General features: G+C 44.6%; 1 protein-coding gene across 9 annotated transcripts in view; it reads left to right on the top strand.

Annotated features, from left to right (window-relative positions):
- pros (homeobox protein prospero) overlaps window positions 1-17,004 on the top strand; it is an 844,893-nt gene that overhangs the window by 685,678 nt on the left and 142,211 nt on the right. For 8 of the 9 annotated variants that reach the window (XM_071660582.1, XM_071660580.1, XM_071660581.1 and 5 more), the window contains one exon: window positions 3,307-3,381. The exons of the other annotated variant lie outside the window; for it this stretch is intronic. In XM_071660582.1, the coding sequence (XP_071516683.1) occupies window positions 3,307-3,381 (75 nt within the window). The remainder of the gene's footprint in view (window positions 1-3,306; window positions 3,382-17,004) is intronic. 9 annotated transcript variants of the gene reach the window in all.

Raw genomic sequence — 17,004 nt, 5'->3', positions numbered from 1 at the left:
TCTAGTGTTGGTTGTATATTCCTGTGTTCTCCAATCGTACAGCAGACAACAGCTCTGTCCACATCTGTCTTATATCTTCTTCACTTTGATTTCGTGGTAATTCTGATCGACCAATCTCTACGTAAAGTGAAAAAACTTAGTGACTTTACCTTGTCGATATACTTAAACACTTTCAAACTTTCTGTTCGACATTACCAGGACGCCTTTCATAGATAATAGTTTTAGCTAAACCCAAGGTCTGTTACCCTGAGGTTTATTTCTAAGCGGCAGATTTAGTTCTGTTGTTCTTCGTACGTGTAGCGACAAGTGGCACTAGGCTTGAGTGTTTGGTGAGGCTATGTAAATAGAAGCATTGTTAAGGCTACCTTTGATAGACGCTATGTTATGCTAGGCCGTTGCTGGAATGTTCTAGTTTTATCTCGTTTTTGACGAAGGTGCTGAAAGGAGGAAGATCCTTACGTAATGGTTTAGATGGCTATAAGACAGCGAATGTTGAACATGTGGTTATTTATATATCAGTTGAGTTTGGTTGACGAGTGTTTGGTTGCAGTGTGCAGTATGGTTTTGTGTGTGTGTGTGTGTGTGTGTGTGTGTGTGTGTGTGTGTGTGTGTGTGTTTCCGTAGGTAAAGACGTAAACTTTTGATTAAACAACATATAGGGACAGGTGATATCTAAATGTATTTTTCATTTTTGTAGGAATATGAATACCTTATGTACATACAGAGATACAAACATACATACATACCTACATACATACATACATACATACATACATACATACATACATACATATATACATACCTACATACATATATACATACATATATACACAAAGAAATACTTTTGAAGGAATAGTGAGTCTGCCAGCAGTAGCGATCATATATATTTTGTGTGTTGTTTATAGTTGTAACATTGTATTATTACATTACTTAATGTGCTACATATTGATGGATGTTTGTTACTGTATTTTTATGTCACTTTATGTTACCTTGTATTTGCTGTCGTGTTCCTTTGAGATTTGCTGTCATGTTTGTTCCTTGAAACGTAGCTTTGCTACTTTGATGTCTTCATTTGATGTTCCTACACTGTGGTTTATACAATTTGTTATTTTTTTTCATTTGAATAAAGGTTTTGTTCATTCAGAATATTGTTGCTTAATGTTACTTGATCTGTATGTAACTGATCAATGTTCCGTATGTGTTGCGTGGCGCCAGGTATGTTATAAATGCTACTTAATGAATATCTTTAAATTCATGCTTCACAATATTTCATAAGTAAGTAACAGGTTTTAAAAGTTACTTATATGATCAGAATTGATCCTATCAGACATTGGTCATTACTTACAACGGAATATACATCTGTGGTATATAACTCAAAGTTGTGCCAAAAGTATTAGATAATAGACGTCAAATTGACGGAAGAAAATCGCATTGATGGTACGATCGTTTTATCAACAGGTGCTATTTTTAATCAGGCGACCGCATTTAACACTTGTATGGGGTACAAAGTGTAGCAGACAGTTGTGTATAACACACACACACACACACACACACACACACACACACACACACACACACACACACACACACACTAAGTCTTTTAGGTATAAACGGAACTGTTTATATTCGTGCTGTACAAAGGATTGGATCGTTTCTCAATAGTTTCACCCGATCATTAGATGCAGCTCTGCTGTTCTAAAGGAACTCTTGTGTGTGTGTATGTGTGTGTGTGTGTGTGTGTGTGTGTGTGTGTGTGTGTGTGTGTGTGTGAGGGGAGATGAGTGAGGGAGACCTGAGTGAGGGGGAGATGAGTGAGGGGGAAGCTGAGTGAGGGGGAGCTGAGTGAGGGGGAGCTGAGTGAAGGGGAGCTGAGTGAGAGATGATGTTACTCTTGACCACTAGGGAAAGTAGGGGACAGTCTGGACCTGGACAGGTAGCCAGTGCCTAGTGATAGTACCAGGTCCCACCACTCCAGGTCACACTGTCACCGCTACCAGGTCACATCATCACCAGGTCGGTCCGAGGTCAAGCCTCCCACACACACACACTAGGGCACACATCCCAATGCTACCACCAGCTAACTACCAGGTCACACACCCTAACACTACCACCAGGTCGCTGCGAGGTCACGCATCCCCCCAACATACACACACACACACATACACACACACCAACCAGGTCACACGCCCACCACCACTCAACATGTACATAAGTAGTGAGAGGGGGGGTTTGGCACGGTAGGGGGGAGGGGGGGGAGGGAGGAGGAAGGAAGCGTCTGGCGGAGGTTCACGCCCTGGCCACACCATTGTCAGACCTTAGTAGTATTGTCGAAGGCGGAAGGATATCCACCCATCCTCCCTCCCCTCTCACACACCCCTCCCTCGGTAAGCGCAGAGGACAGCCTTGGGGGGGGGGGGAAGGGGGGGGGGACCGCTTGGATATCATTCAGGATGTTGGGTTGCGACGCGTCATTGTCCAGCCTCCCTCAGTGCGGCACCTCCTCCCACGCGCTGCAGAACAAACCGAGATGACGCAAGGACCCGTCCTGCATTACCCCCCACTCCCGCCACACTCCACCTCCGCTACCTAGCCCGTGGCACACCTCTGTGGCTCGGCTGGTGTGTGTGTGTGTGTGTGTGTGTGTGTGTGTGTGTGTGTGTGTGTGTGTGTGTGTGTCTGTCTGTCTGTCTTCCTCTCTGTCTGTCTTCCTCTCTGTCTGTCTCTCTGTGTATCTGTGTGTCGAGGTTCGATGGACTGGAGATTCGTAAGATGGTGACAGCTCTTGGCATTATGTTCTTATTCATATTTACTCGTACACCTGTGTCTGTTTCTTGTGCATGTATCCATCTATGTAATACCTTTGACCTCTACGTATGTGTTGTTTGTGGACGTAATATATATATTTTTTCTAAATGTCAGATTTTAACATATCTACTTGTTTTTTTCTAATATCGTGAGTTTGCGTCACGTGATTATTCCCTTTAGAACTGGTCGTTCATATGTATGTCTCACGCGAAGGTCTCTGGGGGGTGGTGGTTTGTTAAGGCCTGTCTCAATGATGGTACTATGCCTTCGGGGAGGCGCAAGTGGACCTATGAAATAATTCGACCACCGAAAACTCTTTGAATCGAACCCTTGTTCCTGGTACAAGCATCTTTGACGCCTTGCGTGTCCATGTATACCTTTCTCTATGTATAATTGCATTTGTGTTCAACTTGTACCTGTCTAGGTGTGTTGTGTAGGTGTGTGTGTGTGAGAGGGCCATGTTGTGGGTACCATGCCAATACAATATTTTCTGACTTACAGATGCTATGGTACCATCCCGCTACCATGATCCGCTTGCATGGTGTCAGGCTCCCAGGCGTCATACTGTATACAAAGGTAGACATCTTTCCTCTTAGTTCTGTTGCACTGTGTCTCTCTCACCAGCAGACGAGAGATGAACGTTTTGAAGAGTAATTTCCATGAATGTCTTTACTGGAGCATTTTCAGTACAGTGTAATGTAATCCCATCTTCCATCCTCTTCCTGGTTCAAAAAATGTCCTCTCTCGCCAACTGATGCGAGGGAAAAATTCTCATGATTGTTTTATGTCAGTTTTTCTGTTTGGAAACTTTCGTGTACAGTTTGATGTAGTCTTAGGTGGACTACTTCCATCTGAGTTCTGTTCCATTATCATATTATCACCAACAGTTGAATTAAAAAGTTCTCGGGAGTGTTTTCCATTACTTTATCTGCTTGGAACCTTTTTTCGGTACAGTTTAATATGGGCAGAGCTACAGAAGGTTCCATTTAAAGCCATGAGCTTCGAGGTTCAGTTGATTAATAGCACAATGCTCGTGTAAAACTAGTACCAAGAGTCACGTAAATCAACGATCTTCCTTTTTTTTTTTCCTATTGTTGGTGTCAAATGCTTCAGTGCAAGTCAGAAGTGTTCCCTGTGACATGTGTTCCTAGTGATGCAAGACGTCATATGTTGCGACAATGATATTTCATCGCACCTTTGAATTGCCCATGGGATTGGGAGATTGGAAAACTTTGAGAAAAGTTATATTCATATGGGTGTCTACGGTGATAGGAGATGTATTACCTTCATTTACAATACAGGGTGAGATGTGTGTGTGTGTGTGTGTGTGTGTGTGTGTGTGTGAGTGTGTTTTAGACACGGAAGAGAACTCTACATTCGTCTGTGTGTGTGTGTGTGTGTGTGTGTGTGTGTGTGTGTGTGTGTGTGTGTGAGTTCAATCAGTCCTTAAAAGTAAACTGTTATCCAGGTTTATAAAATTGTAGAAGTAAGAAAAAAACAGCTTTTCGTTGTAGAAAAAAATTCCATTCGAAGTTTGTTAATCAGTCTTGAAAGGTTTGGGGAAAAAAGTTATCCTAATTTTGTTTTCGATTATCTTTTTTATGTTCAACTCTGTAGGAAGAAAAAAAAAAAGTCTGTGTTTAGAAAATGCAGGAAAATAGCTGGATCAGACAGTTACAAGGACACTTTGAATGTTTTTAGGAGATGGTTTTGCTGAGACATTATTTAATCACTTAACCTTAAGTCAAACTCAAGGTCGGCATTACAGTTTGGAAGTTGAAGCCGCCCACTTGATCCAGAGTCTTCGTTCGTACGTTGAGCACGACAATACGACCCTTGAGCACGACAATACGACCCTTGAGCGCGACGGCACGACCCTTGAGCACGACAATACGACCCTTGAGCACGACGGTACGAGCCTTGAGCACGACAATACGACCCTTGAGCACGACGGCACGACCCTTGAGCACGACGGTACGACCCTTGAGCACGACGGTGCGACCCTTGAGCACGATGATGCTACCCATGATGACCAAGCCATCATACCTAAGTGTCGTACCATCGTGCTTATTGGTCGTACTGTCGTGCTCAAGGGTCGTACCGTCGTGGGCAAGGGGCTTCATGATTGATCATTAATTCTAACTGGGTCAATGATCAGGAGAAAGAGAGAGAGAGAGAGAGAGAGAGAGAGAGAGAGAGAGAGAGAGAGAGAGAGAGAGAGAGAGAGAGAGAGAGAATTCTAATGTACAGAACGAGCTATCAAACCAGTATCCAAAATCATTCTACACATGTGTTCCCTGATATGGATCACTCTCTTCAACCAGTGTCTTGATATTCTCAACTCTGTATCATGAAGTTAATATTGATGGGATTATGTCTCCAAAATCCTTATTTTCCTTGAAGAATATTTTCATAGTTTATTTCTCTACAAGTAAATTCTCTACTTATACTTTCCCGTATTATCCCTTATTTAGATGGACGTCGTATTTATGGTTCTCATATTTCATTTCTCTCTCTCTCTCTCTCTCTCTCTCTCTCTCTCTCTCTCTCTCTCTCTCTCTCTCGGAAACACCAAGGCCAGACCATCTTCCCCTACGACTCCCGGACATAGTATCGTCCGTTTATCTGTAGTTATGTCATGTGAGTCACAGTTCCTCTGACTTTAAGTGAAGCGTCTATGTGGCGCATCCCCTACCAGCCACCCATCTCCACCCATGACCATACATCCGTCTCAACCCATTACCATACACCCATCTCTATCCATCCATCTCCGCCCATGACCCTACACCCAACGCCATCCTCAGCCTTACAACCCATCTCCACCACCGCCATCACCTACTCCTGCACCACCCATCTCTTCACTACATCAACAACCCCTGTCACTCACTTCTGTCACCCGTCACGGTCGTAGCTGTTGGACGGGACTTCTCATGTTCTGTGTTGTCACTTGCAATATCTGGGGGTGGATGATGGTGGCGGAGGGAGGGAGTCGCCTCCACGTCCAACAACCCCGGGGGAGTTGATGGTGTTGAAGAGAGGTACACCTCCACCTACAACGCTTTGAGGTGGGTGGATGATCGTAGTAGAGTGAGGGAGTCACCTTCGCCTCCAGGTTGGATGATGGTGGTGGAGTGGATGAGCCACACATCCATCTCCAACACCCGAGGAGACGATGGTGCCGGAAAAATTATTGGCGATCTCCTTTTGATTATTTTCATGACTGATTATCATTTTTTTCATTTCGAATGAAACTGTATCTGTCACGGAGTTCCAGAATGTAATGTGGTCTTCTTTTCTTCCTCTGATCAAGTTAATGTTACGCCTAATTAGCGGTTTTGATCTCTGGGTGCTAATTAATAGTTCTAATGATCTGGGAGTTTCATAAGTAGTTTTTTTTCAAAATGTAAGTGTCGCCAGATGGTTGATACTGGGAAACCCACGGCTATAGGTCCAGTTGCTTGCTTCTTCTTCTTATCATTATTGTTATTATTATTATTATTATTATTATTATTATTAGTATTATTATTATTAGTATTATTATTATCTTCTTTTTTTTGTTCTTTTTCTTCTTCTTTTTCTTTACTGTGTGCGTCGAATTACCAAACACTTGTATCTTTCTTCAGTGCATTTGTTGATAGATCACTATTATTTCCTTGAGACAAAGTTTTCTTTAATTAAAGTTGTTATTGTGAAGACACTTTCAAAAGTAACAACATCTAAACAAATATCACATATGTAGCATGTCGTGGAATTTTACATTTTCGATTTATTTTGTTTCTTGATTCGAAGCTGAGTATTGCAGTACTGCTGGAGGTGCATGATAACAATGGGGTGACATTTATCATGTAGTTGGAAACCATTGGACACAGATCTTGGACTTCCCCTGCCTCAGGACCCCCTTTCCTACCCCGGTCCCTCCTCATGCCCTGGCCCATCCTTTTCTGGTAATAGTTCAGCATGTGATGAGCATAGGAGGAAAGTAGAAGAGAGTTGGCTGGACGGAATCACACCCAGGGACCATAAGCGATGGTGAGGACGAAGTGAGAGGGTTCTTCGAAAGGAAAAGTGGGAAAAGGAATGAGAGATAGATTTAACGATCTTGGAAAGTGCTGGCTGGAATACCCCCTTTTTCTGAGTAGTGATGGGAGTTTGTGACAGAATGATCCATTCAAGGGAATTATATTAGAATTGGCATTGTTCATAAACTCTTGAAAATAGTTTCACGAAACGAAATCTGAGTCTTGCCGAGGATGGATATTGAAGGAACAGCATCCTGCCGCTCACCCTTCCTCACGAGGGTGAAGATCAGATCAGTGAACCACTTTGTACTCAAGTGAGTACCAAACGCCGTCGACATCCGTGCGGAAAATGTATCATATCTCGCCTGATATAGCAAGTCTCTGCAACGTCTGTGTCTGGGATGCGACGCCGGTGTTGGAGCTGCGACACAAGACAGCAAAAAAAAAAAAGAAAAGTTAATCATAAGAATTTTCATGTAATTCTTATTTGCATCTCTGCATCAGTAAGTTTTCGAAGGAGAGAACGTTCACGGCTCAGAAACACAAGACGGTTTCCCGCCATCTCTTTTTAAATCCCCGGAGGAAGGGTTGGAGGAGGAGGAGGAGGAGGAGGAGGAGAAGGTTGTCGCCTCCTCTTGCAAGGTGTGCGGAAGGAAGCAGATCACCTGATAAGGTGGGGGGTTTAAATGGCCTCAAGAACGCCAAGGCCGGAGGTCACAGGCTCTTGTGGAATTCTTAACGGTCGACGGAAGACAACCGGACGCCTCCGGGAATCACCTGTTCATATCCTGAAGGATTCCGACGTCCGTCTTGTGCATGTGAAGGAGCTGCGTGGTTTTAGTGACGAGGGTCCTCTGGGCTGTTGACGTGGAGGAGTTTCGAAAGGATCTTGGTGGAGCGAGGAGTGGCGAGAGAGAGAGAGGTGTGAGAGTGAGGGGGGTAGGATGCATCTGGCACAGGTGTTCGCCTGAGATACACCGGTGTCGGAGCAGATGCGCTCACCGGAAGTTGTACCTGACGGGGCACGTGGCTGGCCCCTCCTCACCTGCTCCCTCCCTCCTCACCACCGACGCTACTCTTGCCTCACTCTCCTCGCGCAACAGTACAGTCTGTGGTACATACACTCAGGATACATGCTGTGTCTCATGTACACCCAGGATACATGCTGCTGTCTCACAGTACACCCAGGATACATGCTGTGTCTCATGTACACCCAGCTACAATCTGTGTCTCCAGTACATCGAGACTACAAAATGTGTCACGCTACACACATACACCTATGTTGCATGATGTGACTCATAAACCCATTCTCCATGCTGTGTCGCACATAAACCCTGGCTGCACGCTGTCTCACATACACCCATGCTACGTGCTGTCATACATACTTCACTTACGTTACACAAAACAAACCACCATCCCACCACATCACACCACACAACCAGATCACAGCACCACACTACACCACACTATACTACACCACCACACACACCACACCACACCACACTACGCCACACCACACCACACTACACTACATCACACCACACCATCACACTACACCACGCCACGCCACACCGCACTACACCTCATCACACCACACAGCCAAACCACTGCACCACACCACACCATACCACTAAACCACACCAATCCACAACACATCACCACATCGAACACTACACCACACCACACCACACAACACCTCATTACACCGCAACACCACATCACACACCACCACACAAAACCACACCGTGCCACAACACACCACCATCACCACCACCACACCACACCACTTCACAACACACTACACCACACCACACCACACCACACCACTTCACAACACACTACACCACACCACATCCCACCACATCATACCATACCACACTACGCCACAGGACACCATACCACTCTACTCCAGAGAAACCACTCCACTCCAGAAACACCACTACACAAATGCCACTCCACAAGCATCACAAACCTCATCACAGATGCCACCACTCCTCTGTCAGCCAAAATGCCACACTGAGTTATCATGCATTTTCTCAGACACTTTATAGAGATATCTAGCACTCCATGGGGCAATGGATAGCGCTGCTGACCATGACGCTTTTACGGGACGTTCGGGTTCGAATCCTGGATGCTGCACCCAGCTGTTCATCCTCACCTTGTGGCTGGTCGATAAATTGAGTACCTGGCTTAAGATTGGAATATATATATATATATATATATATATATATATATATATATATATATATATATATATATATATATATATATATATATCCTTTTAATCCACAGGGAAATGAAACACGATAAGTTCCTAAGTGCACTTTCGTGTAATGATCGTAAACGAGACGTCCATGATTAGGGCATTCAGTTGCCCGTGCCTACCACAAACAAAAGATATGTTTATATATGTTTATATACATATCAAGTTCCTCCAGATCCTCGGAGAAGGGACATGAGACGATAACACAACTTGCATTCCCCGGCTGGTTTTAGCTATGCTGACGTGCTGAACCAGAAAACTGGCTGCTTCCTTTATATTTGTAGATTCGATGGTCTGGGGGCGAAAGACATTGAGCCAGTGAAGAGCATTCTTCCCCCAAGATTCCAGTGTCTACGAATCAATTAAAGGCAAAAGGTATTTTGGTTCCAGGGCCTCATATTATGCTAGAATTTACTGTTCCTTGAAGACTGCAGCAACATTTTGATTTTCTGAGGTGCTTTCCTACATTCATTTTGTCAAGGTGGAAGCTCATGTACATAGTTCCAAACCAACTCTATGCCGTCAGGCCGCTGGAAACTTCCATCATATCTTAGGGACTGGAACTTCCTTTCCATTTGCAAACAAGTTTCCTCTAACACTTGAATCATCGTAGCATCAAAGATTACAAGGTGTCCCCTGCAGTCACCAGCACTGGCCACTATCCATCACCAGCTACCACCATCACCAAACCCTCACCAGCTACCAACATCACCAAACCCTCACCATCTGAAGCTCTCATAAACTTCATTCAGAAGCTATAACCTCAACCATTCAGAAGCTATAACCTCAACCATTCAGAAGCTATAACCTCAACCATTCAGAAGCTATAACCTCACCCATTCAGAGGCTATAATCTTGTCCATTTAGAAGCTTCAACCTCATCCATTTAGAGGCTTTAACCTCATCCATTAAGAAGCTATAAGCTCATCCATTAAGAAGCTATAACCTCACCCATTCAGAAGCTATAATTTCATCCATTCAGAAACTATAACGTCACCCATTCAGAAGGTATAACCTCATCCATTCAGAAGCTATAACGTCACCCATTCAGAAACTATAGCCTCACCAGGCCTCATCATCTACCCCACTTCACTAACCAACCAACGAACCAACCAGTCCAGTCACGCCAAACAACCACTTCACTATTTCACCGATCCGTCGCCATCATCACTATTACCACACTTCGAGGATCACCAGCAGCAAGTACAGCATCCGGCGTGAACAATGGCAGGGGGCGAATGAGGAGGGAGGAAGGGGGGCGGATCCAGAGGTGGAGCTGGAAAAGGAGGACAGGCCATGGGAGCTAAAAGTGGGAGAGGTGGTGGGATTAGGATGGATGTGGGGAGGGTGGAGGGCAGGAGGATGTAGATGGCACTCCACCCGGGCTAAGTGGGGATGCCACAGTGGAGAGATAGGGGATAATAGAGCGAGGAAGAGGATGTATGTAGCTTTCTGGACAGAATTTAACCACGTATCGCCAAATGTTCCAACTCATTTACATGTGAGAATCCGCCAGAAAATGTTGATTCATGAAGGATGTACCAGTTAAGGTGACGCTGATTGGATGAATATATTATACCAGACTTTGATCTTTAGAACTTAGGTATATATGGAACTTAATAACATGGATGATAACGAAAGTTTACGCTTGAATTTAAGCCAGACCTGAAACCTGGCCATATCTGAAGCTAAAATTGATCGAATCTGGAACCGGGCACAATGACAAGGCCTGGAAACTTAGAAAACCGGCCGGTAGTGAAACTTAACAGCTTAACAAGACTATGAACTCATCTCTCTCTCTCTCTCTCTCTCTCTCTCTCTCTCTCTCTCTCTCTCTCTCTCTCTCTCTCTCTCTCTCTCTCTCTCTCTCATGGTGCTACCAAGCAGGGCTTGAGGTAGGTTAGGCACTCCACCCTTGTAGGATGGGTTACAGACCCTCACCCCCTCCTCTCCTTGATGATAAAACCAACCCATTACCCCTTAACCCCACCTCCAGCTCGACCCTGGATTTTGGTACTTCGATGTCTCCCTCTGCTGCCAGTCGTTCTCGTTGCTGTGGCACCTGGGGATCCAGTGTCATATGCACCCCCCAGAAAAAAAATCCATTTCCTGTCCCCTTTCCCTCCCCACCCCTGTGGATGCAGGACCTTCCCTCCCCCTCTCCCTCCCCTTCTCTCCCCCTCTCTCTCTCCCCCACTCCCTAGGTGAAGACCTCCAGGCCCTGCCCCCCCAGGAGGGACAACAAAGCCCTAGGCGGGCCCGAGGTGGACGCACGCTCTGGAAACTGGAACAGAGAGGTTCGGTCGCTGAGGTCATCGGAAGTGAGGCTGATTTATGTTCTGGGTTGTTGTGGCCCTCTTCAAAGGGGGTAGTCGGGGCGGTGCCCTCAAGGGAGGGGTTAACTAGGTGCCGGAAGGGGGTAGTGACTGGAGGGGTGGTTCAAGTGAGGTTGAGGCCACAAGAGATGATGGTTGTTGTTGGCTGAGGCCACAAGAGATGATGGTTGTTGTTGGCTGAGGCCACAAGAGGTGTTGGTGGTGGTGGTGGTGGTTGTTGGTTGAGGCCACAAGAGATGATGGTTGTTGTTGGCTGAGGCCACGAAAGGTGTTGGTGGTGGTGATGGTGGTGGTTGGTTGAGGCCACAAGAGGTGTTGGTGGTGGTGTTGGTTGGTTGAGGTTGCAGATTAAGGTTGTGAGTTGATACAGGTTAGACACTCGACATGGCGGGAAGTATACTGTGTGAGGATCCTCAGGAGGTTGTACAGCGGCTCAAAAGGTCATGAAGGATGCGGCTTGCGGCCGGAACACAAAATGGCCGCCGTCGGCCGGTAGGAACCCACTACACACAGAACAACATAAAATACGATTCCAGAGACTTTGATAACAATATTAAGAAAATCGTAATTGTATTAAGAGAACATTACTTCAAATGAAGAATATATCATCCATAACCTTATATCGTAATATTTACCAATTTCGTCACAATATCAGATTTGATTTTACTTGTATGAAAGGAAGAATTATTTCCGAGTTGATATTAGCCAAATGTATTACAAGAAAGCGCAAAAAGATATACTGTCAATTCCAGTATGAAAATATTTCAAGATGAAATAAAAACAACTCTTGATTTTTAGTGCACAAAAATAGTGGGTAGATTATCAGAAACATTTCTAACCTCATTATCTAATTCTAAAGATGAGTTGCGACACTTAGTATATAGGAAGGAAAGTGTCTTCGGCATTCTAATTATTACAAGCGTTGTAAATAAAAGTTAAAGGTAACTGAGAGTGCAATAGATGGAGCTAGAATTATATCATTGTCTTAAGTGTAATACAGTCTATTTCCAAAGTAAGTTTTGGGTCTGAATTCTCTCGTTGATAACTTAATCCAAATTTTCTATCGCTGCGTATGTGAACTTTGAATTCCAGCAACTCAGCCTGCACTTTCCAGTCCAACTCCATAAATCGAACTTTCCAAGTCAGCATCGTAAAACGAACTTTTTAACCAAACACCATGACTTTGAACCTTGAATCTCAACAACTTAATTCGAACTTTTCAAGTTGAAAACTTTAATCTATTCTTGTCAGACTAAAAGGATAATTCAATGAAGTCATTCGAGCTTTCTGGTCCACTGGGTGAACCCACTAAAATCATTCGAACTTTCTGGTTCACTGGATGAACCCAATGAAGTCATTCGAACTTTCTGGTCCACTGGGTGAACCCAACAAAATCATTCGAACTTTCTGATCCACTGGCTGAACCCAATGAAGTCATTCGAACTTTCTGGTCCACTGGATAATCCTGGACCTCGATAGCCAGCGGTAAGGACCTGTACCGGTCCAGAGGTAGACCAATAACCGGAAGCACTTTATTGATCTTAACCCTTTTACCCTTACCCTCACGTCCTCGTGTTAATGATCTAATAAGACCACTGTGCTCTTAACGATCCTCCGCAGCCCCTAACGACTTAGTGTACAACCTCTAACCATCCCTGTAAAACCTGAAAAGACAAGTACACAGCCCCCAAACGACCTAGCATACGGCCTAACGATCCCTGGACCATCCGCAACGAATGGAGCACATCTCATAACGACTTTCCTAGAGCCCCAAACGACTCCATAAGTAGACCACAATTGGACTATTCCTGACATCAATTCATAAAATGGATCATAACGAGAATGCAAAGGATTTCAGAGAGAGAGAGAGAGAGAGAGAGAGAGAGAGAGAGAGAGAGACAGAGAGACAGAGAGAGAGACCCTAGTTACAATGCATTACGTATTGAATATCTGATATACTTGCCGCTAGGTCCGCTGGTGGCCATGGAAGCGTCACCATGGGAGTTGATCAACCATCGTCTTCCCACCTACCTACCATCGTCTGGGACACACTAACAAACAACACACATTCCCTTTAGGAATTGTGTTATTTAGTTTCTCTCACTGTATTATTTTCATTTCACCTTCTTCGTCTTTCTTCCTCATTTTCGTAGGTTCCAGTATCCTGCGTGATGTAGTAGGGTTTAGAAGGAAGAACTGGCTACAGCAAATCTTGTCATGGCGACAAGTATAGACTCGGTATGTTCCCTCCTTGTATCCCCTGTTCGTGGCATGTGTCAGTAAGTCTTGTGTCGACGCCCAGATGGACGTATATTCAAGCCTTACTCCTGCTGAGGACCAGATGGAATGTGTTCAGTTATGGAAAGAAGCAAATGTCTCTCTGCCAGTTCATTTTTCTATCCATTTGTTTATCTTATGACTTTCTTTTCTTAATTTCCCGTTCTACCAAGTCGTCTACTTACATATTCTGTCTTTTTTTCTGTTCTCCCTCTTTGTGTATCTTCTACACAATAGCATACATGGGAGACTCTAATAGGATGTATTGGAGTATACAATAGTGTACATTGGAGTATATGGGAAGGACAGATTATAAGAGATCTTATAGTCCATAACGAGGTTGTCTGCTGTACAGACCTGAAATAGTAGTTGAAACAGGATAGTAAAGCAAGAGGCACCTCCTTACCGACCTCTCCCTCCGGCTCAGCTGCCGGCAAGAACCAAAAGGCTTGGAGATAAACAGAGAAGAGATGACCAAGAAATGAAGTGAACAGAGTCGGCCGTAAACGAGTACACTCGCCCAGCACAGAGGGAGGGACAAAGGCAAGTACAGGAGAGCGCAGAGAGTTTAGGGCCGGTAAACGTAAGGGCGGAGGTCCTGAGGGTCACCTCGTGGCGCTGGCCAACAAAGGGCCAGCAGTTAGGACCGATGACTCAGGCACCGACCTGCTGCTCCTGCTGATGGTGTGGGTCATTACGGAACAGCAGGAAATAGCCAGCAGCCGCAGCCACCGCCCTCTGCTCTCGGCAGCGCCCCTCCGAGGGAACTTCAACACTGCAAGAGGTACCTGAAGGAGGGCGTCTCTTGACACTTGGGGTGCTCTTCTCAGGCCTTCCTAAGATGCTTCTTGCTCCTTGACAGTAGTTTCTCCGGCACTAGCCAGTGTGTAGCATGATGAGGATTCGTGGTAGATTGTTTCCATTTGTATTCTTTTCTAAATCTTTTAGAAAGAAGACGAACATAAACATATCAGCGTGAAAGGGATGTTGAACGAGTCTGGTCCGAGATGGCGATGGAGAGTGGCGGCAGCTGGCGCAGTGGCCAAAGGTCATAGTGTCTAGTGGCAGCTGGTATGAACCGTGGCCACCACAGGTAGCCGTGTGTGGCGGCAGGTGGTGCAGGCCACCACAACCCGGGGTGTCCCTGGCATGACAGTATGGGTCGCCATAATTGTTATGTTTACCTGGTAATATCTCCGACGCCGCCCGAGTGGAGGGGCCAGGGCCTCGCTCCCCCTCCCCAGGCGCCGCCGCCGCCCGCCCACTCTCTGCCCCCAGCCATCCTGCCATCTACCTTGACACCCATACCAGGGAGGCAGGGAGTCACCTGCGGCAGATGGCGGGAAACACACACTGCAGCTTGCAGGGGAGAGTGTCAGTCCCTCTGTCCTCACCTAGCCCTCCGCCATCACCTAACCCTCCGCCCTCACCCTGGCCCTCCGACCTTGGACACATTAATACCCTCAGTTTGATATTCATTTTTATCTCAAGGAAGGTTGAGCTTAAGCCCTTAGCTTTGTTTAGCCTCTATCCTTTTTTTTTATGTGACTTGAATTTCCTTGGTTCGAAGTTAATGACTATTCAGATGTCGCTGACCATTAAAGCCTAGGCAGCTCAGGTACAGAAGATCATTAGGGCGATCATCCCATTCCTTGGACCGGATTTCCAATTCTATCATTATCATAACATCTGTCAAATCGTGTTTCCGGCGATGATTGGTCCTGGTCGGCCAATTAAAAGAGGTTTTGGTTAGTCACCCTACAAGAGATCTCAAAGGAAATCCTTTCGAGTCATATGTATGAAATTTTGATGAACAGTGACTGGTACTGTCATGTTTCCATCCGTAATCTATGAATAATGAATGTGTTGTTCTCTCTGCTTACTAAACTTCCTTTGCCTTCCCGCTCTTCTCTGTTCTCTATTACATCGTTTCTTTGTCCAGTCGTTCCATTGTAGCAGTCGTTGTTAGAGTTACATCTCTGTCTTATCCTATCAACAGAGGTCCCTCAGGGTCTTGTTCTGTCGCCTTCACTACATAACAGTCTTCTTTCTTCATCTCTTAGATTTATTCATTCTAAATTCTACTTTACGTTCTTTAACTCATTTTCCTTCCTTTCCTAAATCTACTACCTTCTGTTTACTTATACTGAGTATATATTTGTTCTCTTAATTCCAACCCAGACATCAGTAACCTGGTTAAATATAAGTGCAAAGTACAAATGTTATTTGACGTGTTCCCTTGTAAAAACATAAATATGTAATGTGTAACTATATCCTTCTCTCTACCTGGGAAGCCTCACAAATAACAAAATCTATCTCTCAAAAGGTGAAAGCGTTGCTTGGTTTCTGAATTATGTCTCTGCAACTATTCCATATCTACAGTGTTCTCATTCACCTTGGTATGGAGTGTTGCTGTCATCTTGGATGGTCCTTCCTTCTCCCTATTAGCTACAGTAAAATCAAAGCTTCCGGCATTTTGAACTTGTCCTATTGACGTCTTACACCTTCTCTCATATAGTTTTGTTCTTGACTTTATAAGGTGTATGGTAAGGCTACCTTAATGGTCAGCGTTTGGTTCTGTAACTGGTAGTTTTTATATGCATTCTTTTCACTAGAAATAGTAATGATAGTAATAAACTTACAATTATCATTATCATCACAACTGATGTACTCATAAGCCCCGATTAATGAATACCTTTCTTAGGCACAACACTAAGAATGGGAAATACTCCAGTCAACATCCTACGAAGCTCAAGTAACTCTTCTACTATATTTAGCTTATGAGGATGGAAAATCTATTTTTGTGGCGTTCTAGAAAAGCCTCAAAGAAAAATCTTAAGCTGATATATTCTTTTTCGAAGAAATGTCACAATGCTTTTACGGTTAAAGTGGAAATGTTTCATGGTTAAGGATTGTTTTTGTTTACTATCGTCCCGCAAGGTGGTAGATGGGAACTATTGATAGTTGTGTGTTTGGGTTGGTGATGATGGGATGGCCACTGGTTGTTCTCTTACAAGTTACTAACCTTTTTGGACCTACAAGGCCAGACGTGAGGATGCCTTCCTCTTTTGGATACATTAGGTAGCGTCGACACCTTGAATCGACTTTTTAAACCCCAGAAGAGAAACAGATGGATGGTAAAGCACCATTCAGATGTTGAGAGAAGAGGATAAAATGTAGTTGTTGCAGCTGTAGTTATTGTGGTGCTACGCAACAGCAGAAACAGCACTGCTAGCTGCAGGAGTAATTGTAGAAGTGCCACAATCGGAGAGAAGTATTTGCTACAGCCATACTGGTAAAGACA

This window comes from Panulirus ornatus, chromosome 72 (assembly GCF_036320965.1).
Source record: "Panulirus ornatus isolate Po-2019 chromosome 72, ASM3632096v1, whole genome shotgun sequence".
Classification (NCBI taxonomy): domain Eukaryota; kingdom Metazoa; phylum Arthropoda; class Malacostraca; order Decapoda; family Palinuridae; genus Panulirus; species Panulirus ornatus.
This window is presented reverse-complemented; position numbering and strand designations above follow the sequence as displayed.